We start from the raw sequence: 17,819 nt of genomic DNA on the forward strand, positions 1-17,819 counted from the left end.
TCCCCCTCTACTCTGCACTGGTGAGGCCACAACTGGAATACTGTGTCCAGTTTGGGGCTCCCCAGTTCAAGAGGGACAGGGAACTGCTGGAGAGAGTCCAGCGAAGGGCAACTAAGATGATTAAGGGATTGGAGCATCTCCCTTATGGGGAAAGGCTGAGAGAGCTGGGACTCTTTAGCCTGGAGAAGAGAAGGCTGAGGGGAGACCTTATTATGGCGTACAAGTATCTGAAGGGTGGGTTGAAGGAGGATGGAGCCAGGCTCTTTTCAATGGTTCCCAGTGACAGGACGAGGGGCAATGGGCACAAGTTAGAACACAGGAAGTTCCCTTCAAATACACGGAAAAAGTTCTTTACGGTGAGGGTGACAGAGCACTGGCACAGGCTGCCCAGGGAGGTTGTGGAGTCCCCTTCTCTGGAGATTTTCAAGACCCACCTGGATGCAGTCCTGAGTAATGTGCTCTAGGCAATCCTGCTTTAGCAGGGGAGTTGGACTAGATGATCTCTAGAGGTGAAAATTCCGTGATTCCGTGAAGATATGAAAGGTTCCCAAACTCTAAAACTGTCTTTTTGTTCCTGTGTTAATAAAGGTAACTCTGCACATAGTGGGACTTATTGATTGGACGGTCTGAGGAGCCCTTTATGCCTGTTGTGTAAACACAAAGAGCCTACGCTTGCGTGCCAGTTGGTCTCCTCTGACAGTACTGTGTTCCATTTAAATCTCTTTGCTGCTCATTCTTTGATGCACTTCGGCTAACATTCCCAAATTTACAGCACTCTATCCTCAGCCACTCTGTAGCTTAGGAATTAGCAAATATGTCAACTAAAGGAACTAAAGCCTAACTCTTCCCCATCCTAGAACAATGTCGTACAGGGCCACATGCCATGAATCTTCAATTATTTTCTGCACAGTGACACAGACTCAGCCAGAGGAACAAAGCATGCCCCTACCTTGCCTTACAGCCTTGAAGTTCCTACAGAGATCCTACAGCAATAGTATATATGAATTTGAACCCTCTTAAATTGTAGAAAGAATGCATCTCTCGACCTTGCAAGGTGTTTTTCACACTGAACTACTTTCATCGTCTTCTTGAAAAAGACCTAAAAAAAAAAAATTAACACCCGCACCCTCAAATTTAGGGGAGTAGTTCTTCCAAAGAATAAGGCTCACAAGCTCTTACCACAGATGGCTGAAGCCTTCTCACCCTCAGGTCTCCCTATTAGCGGGCTTGAGGCAACCCTCTGCAGAGTGTATTGGATGTTTGGATTGCCACCTGCTGCATTAAAAGCACAAAACCGTACCCAGGCACCAGGTAGTAGGTGAGATGTTTCAGCTCATTACAGAGCACTTATTCCCAGTTACACTGACAGGGGCTCCAAGGTGCCACCGCACATTTTTGGCTCAGAAGCAGAAACCGTTTCCTAGTCTTAATAAGAAGCTGCATATATATCTCTGCTGCATGTTGAAGTGTTTTATCCAAAACTGTCCACATGTTTCTTCAAGGAAGGACAGGGCCATTAGCTTAATACTACATGGTTTGCACCCAACATTTCTGTAGATCTGTCTTGCCATGTCATCTTCAGTAGCAGCTCTTGAAAACAGTGAAAGCAGAAATTACATATTTTTACCCTAAAGCCGAAATTAATCCTGAAGCACAATCTTGCCTAAAGAGTGAGTTCCTCGGGCATAAGATACGTTGGAAACATAAAATACCACACTGAATGTTGATAGTGTTAAGTTTGCTGACATTACATGCACTGAAAAAGAAAAATGGAACAAAAAATTCTTTTTACACCTGACACGTTAATAGCATGACCACCAAGGACTTCAGGGTACTAACAGGCTCTGATTGCCCTAATCAGTTTGTAACCACCTTTTTTTCTGCAATACCCCCCTGTAACCTCTTCTCCTCTTCCTCCTAGGGATTTAGCTACCTGTGTTCAAGATCAGCTCTGACATGGCACAGCTGCATAACCTGGCACAGCCCAGCTGCTCTGCCGTTTGCTGTCAGCAACTTGGAGCTGTATCTCAGGTGGCCAAAGCAATGAAGCCATCACAGAACCACAGGCACAGCACAGGCACCTGAGGGACAGCAGGGCATCACCACTTCCACCGGTGGTGTTATCTCTGCCTATCACTACACACGATTCCATCCCTTTTTTCGCTAAACACCACTAAAACCAGTACGGTGAGGAGAGTGGAGAAATGTAAATTTTTTAGGTTTGTACTCAAGTAATTGAGATCAGTACCCTGCATTGGAGCTCCAACATCTTCTTGACTTTACCTGCACTAGTGCTCCTGGACTCACACTGAATTCAGCCAGTGGTAAAGTTACGTATTTGTGAGTCTTCAGAAAGGTAAATAAAGCATCAGAGGCTTCTGGTGACTTGCATTTTAATTGCTCAACAAAAAACTGGATTTACTAAACAGACAATTATTTCCACTCATAATTACTAGAATAGTCCTTTCAAAATTATTACAAAAATAAAGTTATAAAAATGTATTTTAAGGATCTGCTACTGTTACTGTTAAAGAAAACCCAGCCAATATCAGTTAAATGGCTTTATTCTCAAAACAATCGATCTTCAATATAAAATATTTTAACACTATTTCTGTTTAAACACTGGTGACAGATTATGCATTTCCTTAAATAAAGTGCTGTTTTTACAAATATTTACTTTTACTGCTGTTCTAACCTCTTACTATTGAATAGATAAAGTGTATTTTGGTTAATGAAGAATGCAGCATTACTTTTTCTTTATATTCCTTCTCATGAAGCCATTACATTTTCAATTTGGACTCCTTTATCTGTATGCAGTCAACAGAGGCATATTCAGTTTATATATTTCTCCATGTAGAGGCTCTCATAATTTGTGGTGGTTTTCTGCCTTTTTCCATGCTTTTGTTGTTCTTGACTTTGCCCATGCAGGCCTTTTGTGGGTTCTTCATCTATGGGCAAGACTATAATGAAAACATTAATCTTCTTATATGGTCATTCATTCTTCCTGCTCTTCTGACTTTGTTCTTCTCATGTCCAGACCACTGACACTTTGAACAATTCAACACTTAGGCTGAATTGTAAAAGCAATCTCTTTATTATTTTCTTTGATTATTTGTGGGATTTGAATTTTAAGTACATTACCGCAGAAAGTCCTATACAGGTGTAGTTAGGACTAACTTTTCAAATTTTCATTTGTACACTTGGATTTACTCAGGCAGATGCTAAACTTCACCCTAAGAAAAAAAATCTTTTTTTCTTCCCGTAGCTACCTTTTAGGAGAAACAGCTTCTTGTGGTTTTATAGAGCAGCCAGGTGCTGTAAAACAGAAAAAAAAAAAAAATCTGAAAAATTACAACCAGCAAGACTTACAACTTTAAGGAAGACAGAGTAATTCTACAACTAGTGGAAACAGGCTCACGTTTCCCAATATCATTGTTATACCAGACTCCAACAATTTGAACCTGCGATTCATTTTATATATTTTAAGCTCTGTCCTGTACAGAGAAGGTATGAAAAGTCAAAGTCACATGTGAAAAGGCCATCTACTGCCACAAACCTTTCTAGTATCTCTCTTTTTTCAATGTGTGCCTTTCCAGCAAGAGACTACCTGAATCCTGTATGATTTTTATTTTCAAGTCTATATTGGTTTTCCTCCTATTTTTACTTATCACTCTGCAATCTTTCTAACTCCCTCCTCCTCGGATAATTTCCATTTGATATTTTTGACTCTGAATCCAGCAGTGGAAAGTAAATATACAAACGTAAGTATACACTCTTTTCCACTTTATTCTGTCATATCTTTTAAAATACCTATATATCTATCTGCAGATACATATGTATAAGTATGTATCAATATGCAACATACTATTACATGTAAAGAGAAACTTGAAGACCAGAATTACCGCAAAGAATTATAGATTGAATGGCATCATATTCTTTTTTCATCATAGGCATAGTTACTCTTCATTGAACTTGTATCTGGAGAACATTCAGTTTATTCTTTTGGTATCTAAGTCCTCCCTTTGTTCAATGCCCCTGCTAGATGTTGGGCTGTTCTCTTTTCTTCCCACCTGTTATAAGAGAAGTGCTATGTTTAGGTGGAGCGGCTGGATGTCTATACCAAGTGACACGGCTCATCTTTTTCTTTTGAGCATTTCAATAAACTTGATATTAGAAGATAAACTAAGCTAACTGGCTGTTAGCTTTACTCCAATAAATCATAGTGTTGTTTTTTTTTTCCATAACAAGGTTAAGAAATGTCCTAGGAGAAAAAGATTGTGTCCTTCAGAGTATAAACCTTGGATGCTCTCTTGCTTTTTTCATGACATTTTTGTAGAAATGGCAAATTCTGTTACAAGCCCCAGACTTGGATGAGGGAACTCCATGAACTGTTTCCACTTTTTATCACAGATCTAAAATGTAACACTTCCTTATATACTTATTGTAACACCAAAGTGTCAAAAAAACCCAGTAACATTCACTCTTGGAATGAATTTATTTGGGCAGAGTTTTCTGAAGGTCACAAATTCACTTCCATTTAAAAATGAGACAGAGGCAACACTCTCCATGCAAGTACCGTTCACCTATTCAGCATACAGGCAAGAACTAATGGCTTACGGGTCCAGTAACCACTGAACTATTTATACTGCAGTTAGGGCGGTCATCTGCCTTACGCAGTTCAGGCAAGGATTGGAATATGGAGCTCCCACAGCCTAACCTGGTATCACTGGTGTGGGCTGGGGAGGACATGGTCTCAGTATCCTTCTGACAGAAAACAAATGTATGTCAAAGCCTGCTGTTTTCTACAAAGCAGAATCAGCTCACTACCAGCCCCAGGGATGCAACTGATATAAAAAGGGAATCTCTCCCAGCTGTGAGATTTATTATAATTGAAATAGCTTATCTGCCAAAACCCAACAAACGCTCAACAACTTTTCTATGAGTTCTTGTAGTGAGTATCACAGTGAGTTCAGGACCTCAGTGGGAGGTGCTCAACCAGAAGCTAGCTGAGGATACAAACCAGCAATTGATTTTGAACTGCAAAAAATACATGGAGAAGAAACTGTAGTAACTTCTCTAAACAAGCCTTTGTGTAAAATTAGTTCATCAATCCTCTACTTCTGATGGTCTTGCTTTTACTTTTTCTGCCTATCGCTGTTTTCCTTCACCCACATTCTTTAGATGTGTAAATGTAGATAATCACTGCAATTCTCTCTTCCATTCTAGAAATACTCACCTAGAAGCTTTTCTATTTCTATTGCCCGCCATCTCATACCAGGTTTGATGAGCAGCAACAGCTCCTGACCCAGTGGCAGTAGGAGAGGGGCTGAGCCTAGGCAGAGTGCACCGGGGCATTTTGGGGGGAATTGAAAGTGGGCATCAGAGCTATGGATGGGGAAGGGCCTGGAAGCTGCAGATGTTCACAGGCTTGGTGATGGTAGGCAGCCTACACACCTCCCACAACTATAATCTACATTTCCAGAAAGTGAATATTTAGTTTCTTTTCTCCTGCTTTTTCTTTTCTCCTGCTTTTTCATTTCTGAATCTCATGTATATATTTGAATTGTATTTCACTGTCCTATTTACACCCCTACAGGCTGGAAACTTCATAAAAGCAGAGCTACACTGGCAGCCACTCCATTTTAGGTATTGAGCTTTTAAAATTATTCAAAATACTGAGGAAATTGCAGTGATAGGTGTGTAAACAGTGATATTGACACATCTAGAAGAGCAGGATGCTTTTATTACCCTGTGAGCTACATCTAGCTTTCTGAAAGGGCAAACCATGAACTGGCTTTCTTGCTAATAGTGTCCAGACAGGCTTCTACAAAGAGCTGTAGAGAAACCATTGGCTGTGGACCATGCAAAAAGGATAAAAATTTCACATTCTACTTTTCAAACACATTCCAGGAAGTAGCCGGTTACAGATGCCATGATGCCAATCAACGATTAGAGCGTAACAAGATAGAGAAGTAAGTTCACATCAGAAAAACTATATGTATTCACTATGGAAAAGCTTGGGAAAGTTCCCATTTCAGAAGCTGCCTTTATGTGGGAGTCCAAGGTACCTTAACCTGAAGTATTGGTAAAAAAGTTATGAAACAAATACACGAAGCAAATCATAACAAATTGCTACGCCAGATGTTCTGGATTAAGCAGCTGAACTGCTGAGTACAGAGCACAGGTTCTTGTTTAAACTGCCACATAACTGAGAAGTGATAAAAATGATGCTAATTTTTTTTAATGGTTCAAGAGGAGATCCAGGGAAACACAGACCAATGAGATGGCCAGTAGTACCAGGCAGATCAGCATGAACTATAACAAAGAATCTGAAATTTTATGGAAAATGATCAAAAAAGGATTTGAAGAGTCTTGCCTCACCAACCTACTGAAATTCCTTGAAGGTGCCAACAGTCTTGTAGATAAAAAGAGATCCACTTGATGCCTGGATTTTTAAAAGGCATTTCACAAGGCTCAAGGCTGGCTCTCAAGACAATAAGAAAGCCACAGGCTAAAAAGAAAATTTCTTGTGTGAATAAATGATCAGCTAGGAAGGCAGAAGACACAAGGTGGGAGTAAACAGTAATTTTTTGCATAGTGGAGAGACTCACCACTAGCACTTCCATGGGGATCTGCACAAGGACTTGAGATATTCAATACACAATTTCAAAAGGGCATGTAGAGTGACGTGACAAACTTTCGTAAGTTATCCATGTAAATAGAAAGGCAAACAGAAGACTGGCAAAAGGACTTCATGAGACACCAGTGCCCAGACAATAAGACAGCAGATAAAATTTGATTAAGATAAATATGAAGTTATACAAAGTAAGGCATATGGAAAAAATGATGTTTTAGCGGTTATATAAAATGAGAGGGTCTGAGCTCAAACTCAGTACATGAGCTGCATTATAAGAGATAGTTCTAATTAGTATCAGTTCAGTCTTCAGTTATAGCCAGAAAAGCAGAGTTCTAGAAATAACTAGGAAAGGGCAAGAGAACTAAAAATAGAGAACACAACTGAAAAACAAACATCACTGCATCATGTGTAAATCCACAGTATGCCTACATCTTGATTATTCTGCGCTAGGCTGGCACCTCCACATCTGAAAGGATACAGTAGAAAAGGAAAAAAGCGTCAGAAAAACTATGGTATAGGGAATGATAAAGCAGCCTGTCGGTCTTCCATCTGGAAAAAATATGACTGAGGAAGAGTGTCACAGGTATCTGTAAAATCACCAGTGTCATGGAGGCAGTGAAGAGGGAACAATTGTCCACTGTACCTTCTAATCCAGTAGGATGAAGCAAAAGAAGTCAGGACATGGCAAGTTCACGGCAAATGAAAGCAAGCAGCTCTTCACGTCATTGTCAAATAAAACTGGATGAAAAAGCTGAACACAGCTGTATGGACCTTGGATCTGACTTGGTACAGCTGCTCTTATGCTCTAAAACATTACACGTTCTTGCAAATTACTTCAAGTTCCAGAGAGTGCATAAGGGTCCCACTGCTACTTTTTACAATAAAAAGCAGCTTACCTGGTGTGGAAACTTCTTTTATCTACATGTTCTCTTCCTCTTCCTTCTCTGTTAATGCTTCTGTTGCTGTTTCACACTCAAATCTATTTCATGGAGCACTCACACATAAAAACCCAAAAGTTTCCTTGTAGCATCTTGTCAGCTCGTCAGCAGGAGCAACTGTTGCCTCTGTTCTTACAAAAGGATGTTCTCCTCAACTCTCTGTCACCATTACCATCTTTTGCTGTCTTCAAGACACTTAAGTTCAGTGGTTAGCAAGTTGCTTGGAGACACTTTACATCTGTATGTTTCTTCAGTTCTTGAGTACTTCCAGTTCATTGCACCATGTTATCAAATCCCAAATAGCAGCTTCTGCTCACCTAGTAGTACCTACAGAAGAGGCTCTTCAAGTCTGGGATGTTATCAAGAGACATCCAGAAGTTCCCACACATGCTGACTACTCTGAGAACGGGAAGTAAGCTGCATAATGCATACAGTGACACCTGACAGTGGCTTTCAGCCAAGCAGACTGTATGGAATATAGAAAGTAGCCCACATTGACTAACTACCCCAGCAATGCCCAGTTTTCCCCAAGACAACAGTAGGACAACAGTTAGCATGTGCTTTCACATATCTAGTGATATGCAGCTGACTGAGACTGGAACAACTGGGACTTGCTCATTATTAAGGCCTCCTAAAGCATACAATACCTGAAATATTATTTAACATAACCACTAAACAAATTATTTTGTGAGTGGATGCAAGCAGCAAAATAAGCAACTGAAGGAGAGCAAGAAGCACTTTAACATGGTGAATTTCTCGAGGCCATTCAATGGCTTTCATGTTCCTCCTAAAACATGGATCCAGAAATGCATATATGAATAGGTTTTGCCCCATTCCTTAACCTTGAGGAACAGATGCATATTTGCCGTTGGCCCAGGTGGCTGGCAGGACAGAGATTTGCACCTTTTATATCTAGGGTTGACTGTAGTAAATGCATTCATTTGTCACAGGCCAGCAACACCTTTCTGTACATTTTGATTAGATAGAGCACATTTTAAAAGCCATCAATGGCCAGCAGTTGACACTCCAAAGAAACCAACTATAGACAATCATATAAAAATATTACCTGTACAAAATAACTAAATGCACACATACATGTTATCAAATCCCAAACAGCAGTTATGTTAACATAATTAACATAGCTATCTAAGGCTGTATACTAAATTGTAAACCTTGAATATATTTAATCTAATTGATCACACTAAAGAAAACTGTCTCCTATAAAGAATATGCAAAAGTAAATTATGTATCATACAGAAACACACCTCCCACTGCTGCTATATATATATATACACACTATAGACAGTATATTGTATACTATCGTTTGCTATACTTACATCCATTTTCTGTGTTTAGTAATGCATAACAAAAATCTTACTTCAGATAGTATTGAAGTGTGTATAAAAATCTTACAGGTATCTCTACCTTTTTACCTTGAAATCTTCTGTACGGTCTCAGCAAAAGACACAGACATGCATCAATTATTAACTCAGAAAGCAGTTAACTGCCTTGTTTGTCACATTCTGTCTTCTAGCCAGTATTAATTAAAAGTATCCATATAATTTTCAATTAATTTCAGGTGCTACTTACACTGGGAATGACCTGGAGGTCGTGTGTTACTAACACTACTCTCAAAGGAAGAGTGGAAGTTGTGTATAGTTTCTTGTAAAATCTGTCTCTCTCGTCCCTGTAAAAGCACAATAAATGAAAATAAGGTATTCTTAAATTTCTGTTTAAAAGATGAATTTATTAAGAGTTCATAAAAAAAATGGGTAAATATGTGTGCCTATGCCCAGAGAGTCACAGTGTATTATTAGGAACAATAACAAACCTTTACCTCCCAAATATGCAGAAAAACCTTGTAGTAATCTTTTCCTGAAACTACCACACAGCACTAGAAACATTTTATAGCGTGGAGCATCGCTCATCTGCCCTAATTGTTAGCCTCATTACTTGGTGCTGTTGATCTTAACTTGGGGAAATTATGTTTTGTTTATTTGAGCTTCCAGTAACAGAGAGAGAATGGACCTCAAAACTGAATGAAAAAGCAGCTAGGAAGTGTCAGCAGCCCTAGTTAAAGAGATGCTCCAGTCCATAACCTGTCTGACAAGAACAATGCTTACCGTGTGCCATTCTTAGCAAATTTGTTTATGTCTATATAAAGTTAAAAGGCAATAAAAGCGTAAGCAATGAGAGAAGTACTATTTATTTGATCACAGACAAATCAAAAACTGTTAGGCAAAACAAAGGAGGCCCTTCCTTTTAAGTTATATTCTCTAGCTGGACTACAGTGACAAGAGGATTCTTTTTAGCATCACTGAAATCAATATTCAGTAACTGCAATATCGCCAATGTTTACCTTACCAGTAGCTTCTGATAAAATTTCCAATACTCTGTAAAAGAACTGTACAGTAACTGAACTAGGAAAGAGCTAATGAAAGAGAACAGGGAGGACCACAAAGAAATATATTTTTCACTAATCAAATACATTAAATACTTTAGTTTGGAAAACATTCATTTGGCTTTTCTAACATCTGCAACTAATTTTGAAATGTATGTTGAATTAACAATATAAGCAAACCTTGAATTAATTCACTAAGCACAGTACTTCAAAATGTACCTTTCCTGCATTCAGCTCAGAAATAGCTGCCAAAATTTGCTGCCTTGATCCATCAGTTTTAATACCCAGCTCTTTCAGATCACCATCAGTAAGTGTAAGGAAAGCTTCCATATCCACCTGCATACAAAAAAAAATAAATAAAAGAAGAGAGATAAGACAAATTTACCTAGGCAAAGATTCACTATTACAGGTTAAAAGTTTGGGTTTTTTAAATTGTATAAACTTACTGTAAATATTGTTCAGACAAAAATTTTTAATGAGTTACCAGCACCAAATGGTACCCGCTTTCCCATTGTTAGGTTTTAAACCTGCTGTTTATTCATAGAATCATAGAGTGGTTTAGGTTGGAAGAGCCCTTAAAGATCATCTAGTTCCAACCCCCTTGCCGTGGCCCGGGACACCTCCCACTAGACCAGGTTGCTCAAAGCCCCATCCAGCCTGGCCTTGAACACCTCCAGGGATGGGGCATCCACAACTTCCCTGGGCAATTTGTTCCAGTGTTTCACCGCCCTCATAGCGAAAAATTTCTTCCTAATATCTAATCCAAATCTACTCTCTTTCAGTTTAAAACCGTTACCCCTCATCCTATTGCTACACTCCCTGACAAAGACTCCCTCCCCATCTAGACCCCCTTTAGGTACTAGAAGACTGCTATAAGGTCTCCCTGGAGCCTTCTCTTCTCCAGGCTGAATGACCCCAACTCTTTCAGCCTGTCTTCATAGGAGAGGCGCTCCAGCCCTCTGGTCATCTTCGTGGCCCTCCTCTGGACCCGTTCCAACAGGTCTATGTCCTTCTTATGTTGGGGGCTCCAGAGCTGGACACAATATTCCAGGTGGGGTCTCATGAGACAGAGTAAAGGGGCAGAATCACCTCCCTCAACCTGCTGGCCACACTTCTGATGCAGCTCAGGATACGGTTGGCCTTCTGGGCTACAAGCGCACATTGCCGACTCATGTTGAGCTTCTCATGCACCAACACCCAAACCCGATTATTAATCAATTAATTCTAATAGTATATTTAAAATATTAATGGGTGTTTTTTTCTTTTCAGACGAGCCCTATCAATACAAAATACATACTCTCCACAAAAATTCGTCTACTTACAGTAGCAGCTAGTTGAATAAGCCCAAGATTTCTCTCTTTCCTTCCCCCTCCCCTCCTCCAAGTATTTTTGGAATTCCAGAATATTGTGTGTACTTTTCCAGCATCTCCTGAGGAAAACCTAGGGTTTGCTTATACATCAGGGTTTTTATTATATCAACACATCCATAAGGCTATGATTCAAACAAACATCTAAAACTTTTCATATTGATATAACCTTCACACACAGAGAATATTCATTTCTACAGAATGCTCCCTTGCGTATCATGTAGGGGAACGATAATAAGCCCAGTGTATTGTGATGCAGCTAAATAATCCGTGTTTGTGGTGCAATGACAATTTATTGTATGTTCATTCACTACCCTTTGCCTTTGGTCAAACACACAATTATTGCTCACATCTGATACTACCTTAAACATTGTAATGAATTAATTTTACTTATTTTCAGCAATGTTTCCTTTCATTGCATCCTTCAGGCAAGTCACTGTCACAGGCCTCATCTACAACGATGCTTAGGTTCCCCAATCTATTTCTCCTATTGCTTATTCATAGCGGATGAAGAAGAGAAAGCAGCCATCTCGGTGACTCATACCCTGCTGTTCTCAAATCTGCAAATGAGGTTCCAGCTGTGATTCCAGGGATGATACAGTATGTCCTATACACTGTTTAGTCATATTTGGTATGGGCATATATAGAAAAAGCAGAATTTAAGAACAGAGAGAAAAAAAAAATCTGAAGCGCCTATCTGCATCAAAACTGTAGGTTCAGTGTAAAAAGCACAGGAGGTGACAGTGAGGTGGATTGAGAGTTGGCTGCGGGCCAGAACTCAGAGGGTTGTGATCAGCAGCACAGAGTCTAGTTGGAGGCCTGTAACCAGTGGTGTCCCCCAGGGGTCAATACTTGGTCCAATTTTGTTCAATATATTCATTAATAACCTGGATGAGGGGACAGAGTGTATCCTCAGCAAGTTTGCTGATGATACCAAACTGGGTGGGGTGGCTGACACCCCAGAAGGCCGTGCTGCCATCCAGCGTGACCTGGACAGGCTGGAGAGCTGGGCAGAGAAGAACCTAATGAGGTTCAACAAAAGCAAGTGCAAGATCCTACAAGTATCTAAAGGGTGGGTTGAAGGAGGATGGAGCCAGACTCTTTTCAATGGTTCCCAGTGACAGGATAAGGGGTAATGGGCACAAGTTAGAACACAGGAAGTTCCGTTCAAATATACGGAAAAAGTTCTTTACGGTGAGGGTGACAGAGCACTGGAACAGGCTGCCCAGGAAGGTTGTGAAGTCCCCTTCTCTGGAGATTTTCAAGACCCGCCTGGATGCAGTCCTGAGTAATGTGCTCTGGGCAATCCTGCTTTAGCAGGGGAGTTGGGCTAGATGATCTCTAGAGGTCCCTTCCAACTCTGAAAATTCCGTGATTCCGTGATTTGCAGTATCCCACAGAATGCCAAGAATACCACTTGGTCCAAGTTTCAGGGTCCTCTCTGCAACCAGAAATGGCTGTAAAATTTTAAAGGTGAGATTCTGAATCACAATGCTGATACAATGTATGTCACACCCTACTTTTTCTAAAACAGTAAAAAATAAATCTTTTAAAAAAGATGTACCTCTTGTTCCTCAAAAATAGGCTGATACTTCTCAAGTGACAATTTTTTAAGGATGCCAGTCAGCTCATCTGTAATAACAGAAAAGAAAAAGAAAACAAAAAACCCCACATGGATCAGGAAAGATTTTACAAATCTCTGCATTGTTAACTTCTGAAAATATATATTAAAACATATATTCCACACAGTGATACACAATAAAAAAAAAAAAAAAAAAAATCAAATTTATTCTACATCAGAAATTAAAATACTGGGATATTGTCTTCCCACCTACTTCTGTGTACTGTAATTCTATCTAGTCTTGCCTTGCTAGGATAAAATCTTTCTGTTGTATTGCTCTTTCTTCTTCATTAAAAGGATCTTAAAAACCCTGTGTCTGCCAGAGCCAATGCCAGCCAGCTCCAAGACAGACCTTCCACTGGCCAAGGTCAAGCCCATCAGTAATGGTGGTAACACCTCTGTGATAACATATGTAAGGCGGGGGGGAAACTGCTGCGCAACAGCAGCTGGAGAGAACAGGGAGAATATGTGAGAAACAACTCTGCAGACATCAAGGTCAGTGAAGGGGGAGGAGGAGGAGGTGCTCCAGGTGCCATAGCAGAGATTCTCCTGCAGCCCATGGTGAAGACCATGGTGAGGCAGGCTGTCCCCCTGCAGCCCATGGAGGTTAATGGTGGAGCAGAAATCCACCTTCAGCCCATGGAGGACCCAACACTGGAGCAGGCGGATGTGCCCAAAGCGGGCTGTGAGCCCATGGGAAGCCCATGCTGGAGCAGGCTCCTGGCAGGACCTGTGGTCCCGTGAAGAAAAGAGCCCACACTGGAGCAGGTTTGCTGGCAGGACTTGTGACCCTGTGGGGGACCCACGCTGGAGCAGTCTGTTCCTGAAGGACTGCACCCTGTGGAAAGGAACCACGCTGGAGCAGTTTGTGAAGAACTGCAGCCCGTGGGAAGGGCTCGCATTGTAAAAGTTTGTGGAGGACTGTCTCCCATGGGAGAGACACCATGCTGGAGCAGGGGAGGAGTGTGAGGAGTCCTCTCCCTCAGAAGGAAGGAGCAGCAGAGACAACACGTGATGAACTGACCACAACCCCCATTCCCCGTCCCTCAGCTCTGCTTGGGTGGAGGAGGTAGAGAAATCGGGAATGACGTTGAGCCCAGGAAGAAGGGAGGGGTGAGGGGAAGGTGTTTCAAGATTTGGGTTTTACTTCTCATTACCTAACTTTGATTTGATTGTAAATAAATTAAATTAATTTCCCTGAGTCGAGTCTGTTTTGCCCATGGCAGTAACTGCTTGGTGATCTCCCTGTCCTTATCTCAACACACAAACCTTTCATTATATTTTCTCTCCCCTGTCCAGCTGAGGACAGGGAGTGATACAGTGGGTTGGTGGGCACCCGGCATCCAGCCAAGGTCAACTCACCACAATCTGAACCTCTTCACCTTAATTGTTCAGGCATCCTGAACACAGATAGCTGAAGTCCAGCTAAGATGAAACCTGGGCAGAATTTAATTTTCAAGCTTACCTTCCAAGGCTAACAGCACTTGGTATTAGGTTTCATCTTAAAGTTTAAGGAAATTAAAAGTTGAAGGACCTGATAGTGACTCTTCCCACACATTTAAAATGTGACTAGTCAGTTTAAAAGCATAAGTGCAGTTTTAGAATAACCCGCCATCACCTCTCTTAATTACATACTATCTCTCTCAACTAAGTAGTCCGTTCATTTTTATTGCTTTACTGTCACAAGTGACTTTTTTTTTTCCTGGAAGTACCAAAGCAGTCAGTTAAACTAAGGAGTCAAAGTCAAAATGAAGAACACGAATGATTACATTACACAACTAAACTATATTTAATACTCCCCATATAAACTCACTTTCATTGTAAAGACACGACTATTCCATTCCCAAATATACTTTTATTTTATATTCACTTATTTGTCTTTTTCTTTCATGATCAGTAGAAATGTGAAAGAGAAACTCACTCTCTAAGCTTCTCAAAAGACATCAGATATTTTGAGATGGACACACTTTTGTGTGCACCATTCGGGAAGCCTCCTTCGTTACATGGAAGAGCTCACAGAAAACCGGAGCAAAAAATTCTAGTTGAGTCTTATTTTCTGCTAGGGTTTTGGTATTTTACCTCAAGGCCAATTAATTTGGTATGCTTAACATGATTTGTAAAGGTTGGCATGGTTTGAGGCTAAAAGCTTTAGTACCCTAACTAAGATTAATCCATGGGAAAAGGTAACCAGCTTTAAAAACAAAGCATGAGAACTTCTCCATGCAGTTTGATGAAAAATATCATCTTACAGAACGAAAATAAAAGCTTCATTACAAGCCCTTAGATATACTATTAACCTATTTTTCTTTCAGGTTGTTAGTTAGCCTTCTAATTTTTCATTGCACTGATGTGCTTAAATTATAGGTTGTGATATGGGAAGAAACTTTCAGGGGATCTGAGCCCAGAGCCTTGCTTTCATAAACAACTATAACATCTAACGCTTTACACAGAGACAATGCTTTCAGCTGTAGGCCCTTCGTGTTTTCCTTTCCTCTTTCCCTCTTCCAGTTCTGGTATTATACATTAAGTTTGAACAAAACCTGAAACCTCTCAGTTTTACAACTCTTGCGTAACACATTGTTCCTCCTCTCCTTTTTCACTTAGTCTTTGTTTTGCTCTAGTCATGTCTTGTCTCCTTACCTTCATTCCTGGAGAAAGCAAATGTTCTCAGAGCTCTTACTACTTCTGCCACATCACTCCTATTTAACACCTCTTTTGTACTACTCTGTAGTAGTAGAGTAAGATTACCTTTCTCCAAGTTTTCAGAGCCTCCTTTTACTCTCACATGGTTTCGTCTTTCATGATTCTCTACATCACTGCTTCTCAGAATAGGGACAAGCTGTTGATGGTCCACCAAGTGGCTGCCTAAAAAGAAACCAGGCACACCTCTGAACCCTGCTGCCTACTGTTCCTTCACAGTAATATTCAATGCAAATCAATTTTCTAATTAATTTCAGTTTACTTGAAAGAAAAGTTAACATTGCAGGCCTTCTGTACTTATTCTTCCAATTACTGATGGGCCTATGAGCATTTGTACTGTTGTTGCTGTATCAACTCATAGTAAAAGAAGCCCTTGAATTAAAGGACCACTAACTACAACAGCTTACAAGCACAATGAACCCAGAACTACTTAGGCTTCTGACAACCTATTCCTCTGCTACAGAGGAAACTCACTGTATCATGGCACTAGTGGTGCAGCCATAAAGCTCGGCTTCTCCAGGTGAGATTGTAACAGCTGATAGCTTGGGGAATTCCCCTTGTTATCCAAGGGCAAGTTCTCTTCCCTTTATATATTTCTAAACAGACAATTCTTATGTTATCAGGCCATCATTATAAAATGGCACTAACTAAAATGTGAAAGGATTTTCTCCAGCAGTCAGTACAATATGTTACAGCTAAGCCATGATGAAAGGATGGAAAGCGGGTCAAACGTCAACTCTCTTTAGTGTCAAATGGAAATACAGTGAGAATGGACAAAGTCAGCAGAAATGAAAACAAACCCAAAATCAATACAGACACTTTCAAAAACACCCCAAAAATTGTACAAAGTGCCTCCTGCAGAAACAAGATAAAAGGTACCTCCATCTCTTATTTAAAAGATTCTCAGTTGTGTTATTTTTTTTTTACTTTTTTTTTTTTGAGATGTTTACAGAAGAAAACAAAGTAATTTATACCCTGTTTCCAATGTAGTAACGTGACTTTTTAAAATAAAGTGTTGTAATTTAGACCTAAAATTTCAACTTAAAAGACAGTGATCTTATTGGAAAAGTAATAACATTATTATCCTTTCTTATGACCGAAAGTTAAAAATAAGGTCGAAATAAGGCTACTGTTGCAATTTAAAAAAAATAAATGCAATACAGCTCTTAAAAATCAATTGCACGCAGCTATGACTTGCTAGGAATCACAACTGTATTTCTGTAGTGATGTGCTTCGCTGCATTTGTTAAACAAAAAATCATTTCGAATGTGGAGAAAGAGCATTTTTCTACCCTCAGCAAAGGGTGAAAAACAGGATTTAAGCCAGGGGAAGGAAGGAGGCCACATAAGAGTGCGCTATGCTAGCTTTGAGATGGTACCAATCTCCCTCTAAATGTAAGGGATGATAGCTCTGGGGAGAGAAATAGCCAGTTACTGCAGGAATAAAAATTTCACAGTAAGAAACACCAAAATATTTTTTCTAGAAAGAAAAAAGTTGTCACTCATGCAGATACACACTAATCCAGTACATTTATAGCTTTAAACACTTTGTGCTCCTGATGAATGAATGTCCCATAATTACAGAGACCTACTCACCATCTTCTGTAACTGTACCACTGCTGGAACCATTGCTCTTGGCCTGTCTGTGAGAAGAAGAGAGAGAGGACTCTGTGTTGTGAACCTTAGGAGACGGGGAGGGTGATGGGGAAGGTGTGAGAGTTGGTGATGTGCTTTTAGATGTAGATGAAGTCCCAGATGGAGGTCTTTTATTCATCTCCAGTTTTTGCTGTAGTTAATGATACAATCATTTCAGTTAAAAAAAAAAAAAAAGTGTTTTCCTATATATGATGCTTCAATATTACTTAAGTTGCTTATCATTTCTCCAGAGCATATAGTCACAACCAGAAGTGTCTGTTTGATTCATATTGAAATAATTGGAGCGATACTGATTTATCCCAGGTGAGAGTCTGTCCTCTCAAATTCATCAAGAAAAATACATTTATTAAAGTTGTAACTTTGGAGTAAGAAAATTATTTCTTATAAAGAAATACTATATACAAGCACTACAATTATAATTTGACTCTGAAAAAGGGTCTTTTTCATTCAGAGATTTAATTAAATAAATAAAGCATCAATCAAAGAATCAAAGCTTTTCA

General features: G+C 39.9%; 1 protein-coding gene across 1 annotated transcript in view; it reads right to left on the reverse strand.

Annotated features, from left to right (window-relative positions):
- Positions 1–2,178: 2,178 nt before the first annotated feature.
- The window catches only part of ANKS6 (ankyrin repeat and sterile alpha motif domain containing 6), a 43,274-nt gene continuing 27,633 nt past the window's right edge, over positions 2,179–17,819 (reverse strand). The window contains exons 12-16 of the mRNA XM_082479096.1: positions 17,260–17,449; positions 12,908–12,975; positions 10,196–10,312; positions 9,166–9,262; positions 2,179–3,315 (exon numbers count right to left, since the gene is read on the reverse strand). Of these exons, the coding sequence (XP_082335222.1) occupies positions 3,266–3,315; positions 9,166–9,262; positions 10,196–10,312; positions 12,908–12,975; positions 17,260–17,449 (522 nt within the window). The 3' untranslated portion in view covers positions 2,179–3,265. The remainder of the gene's footprint in view (positions 3,316–9,165; positions 9,263–10,195; positions 10,313–12,907; positions 12,976–17,259; positions 17,450–17,819) is intronic.

Source organism: Vanellus vanellus (genome assembly GCF_965231255.1).
Source record: "Vanellus vanellus genome assembly, chromosome: 2".
Taxonomy (NCBI): Eukaryota; Metazoa; Chordata; class Aves; order Charadriiformes; family Charadriidae; genus Vanellus; species Vanellus vanellus.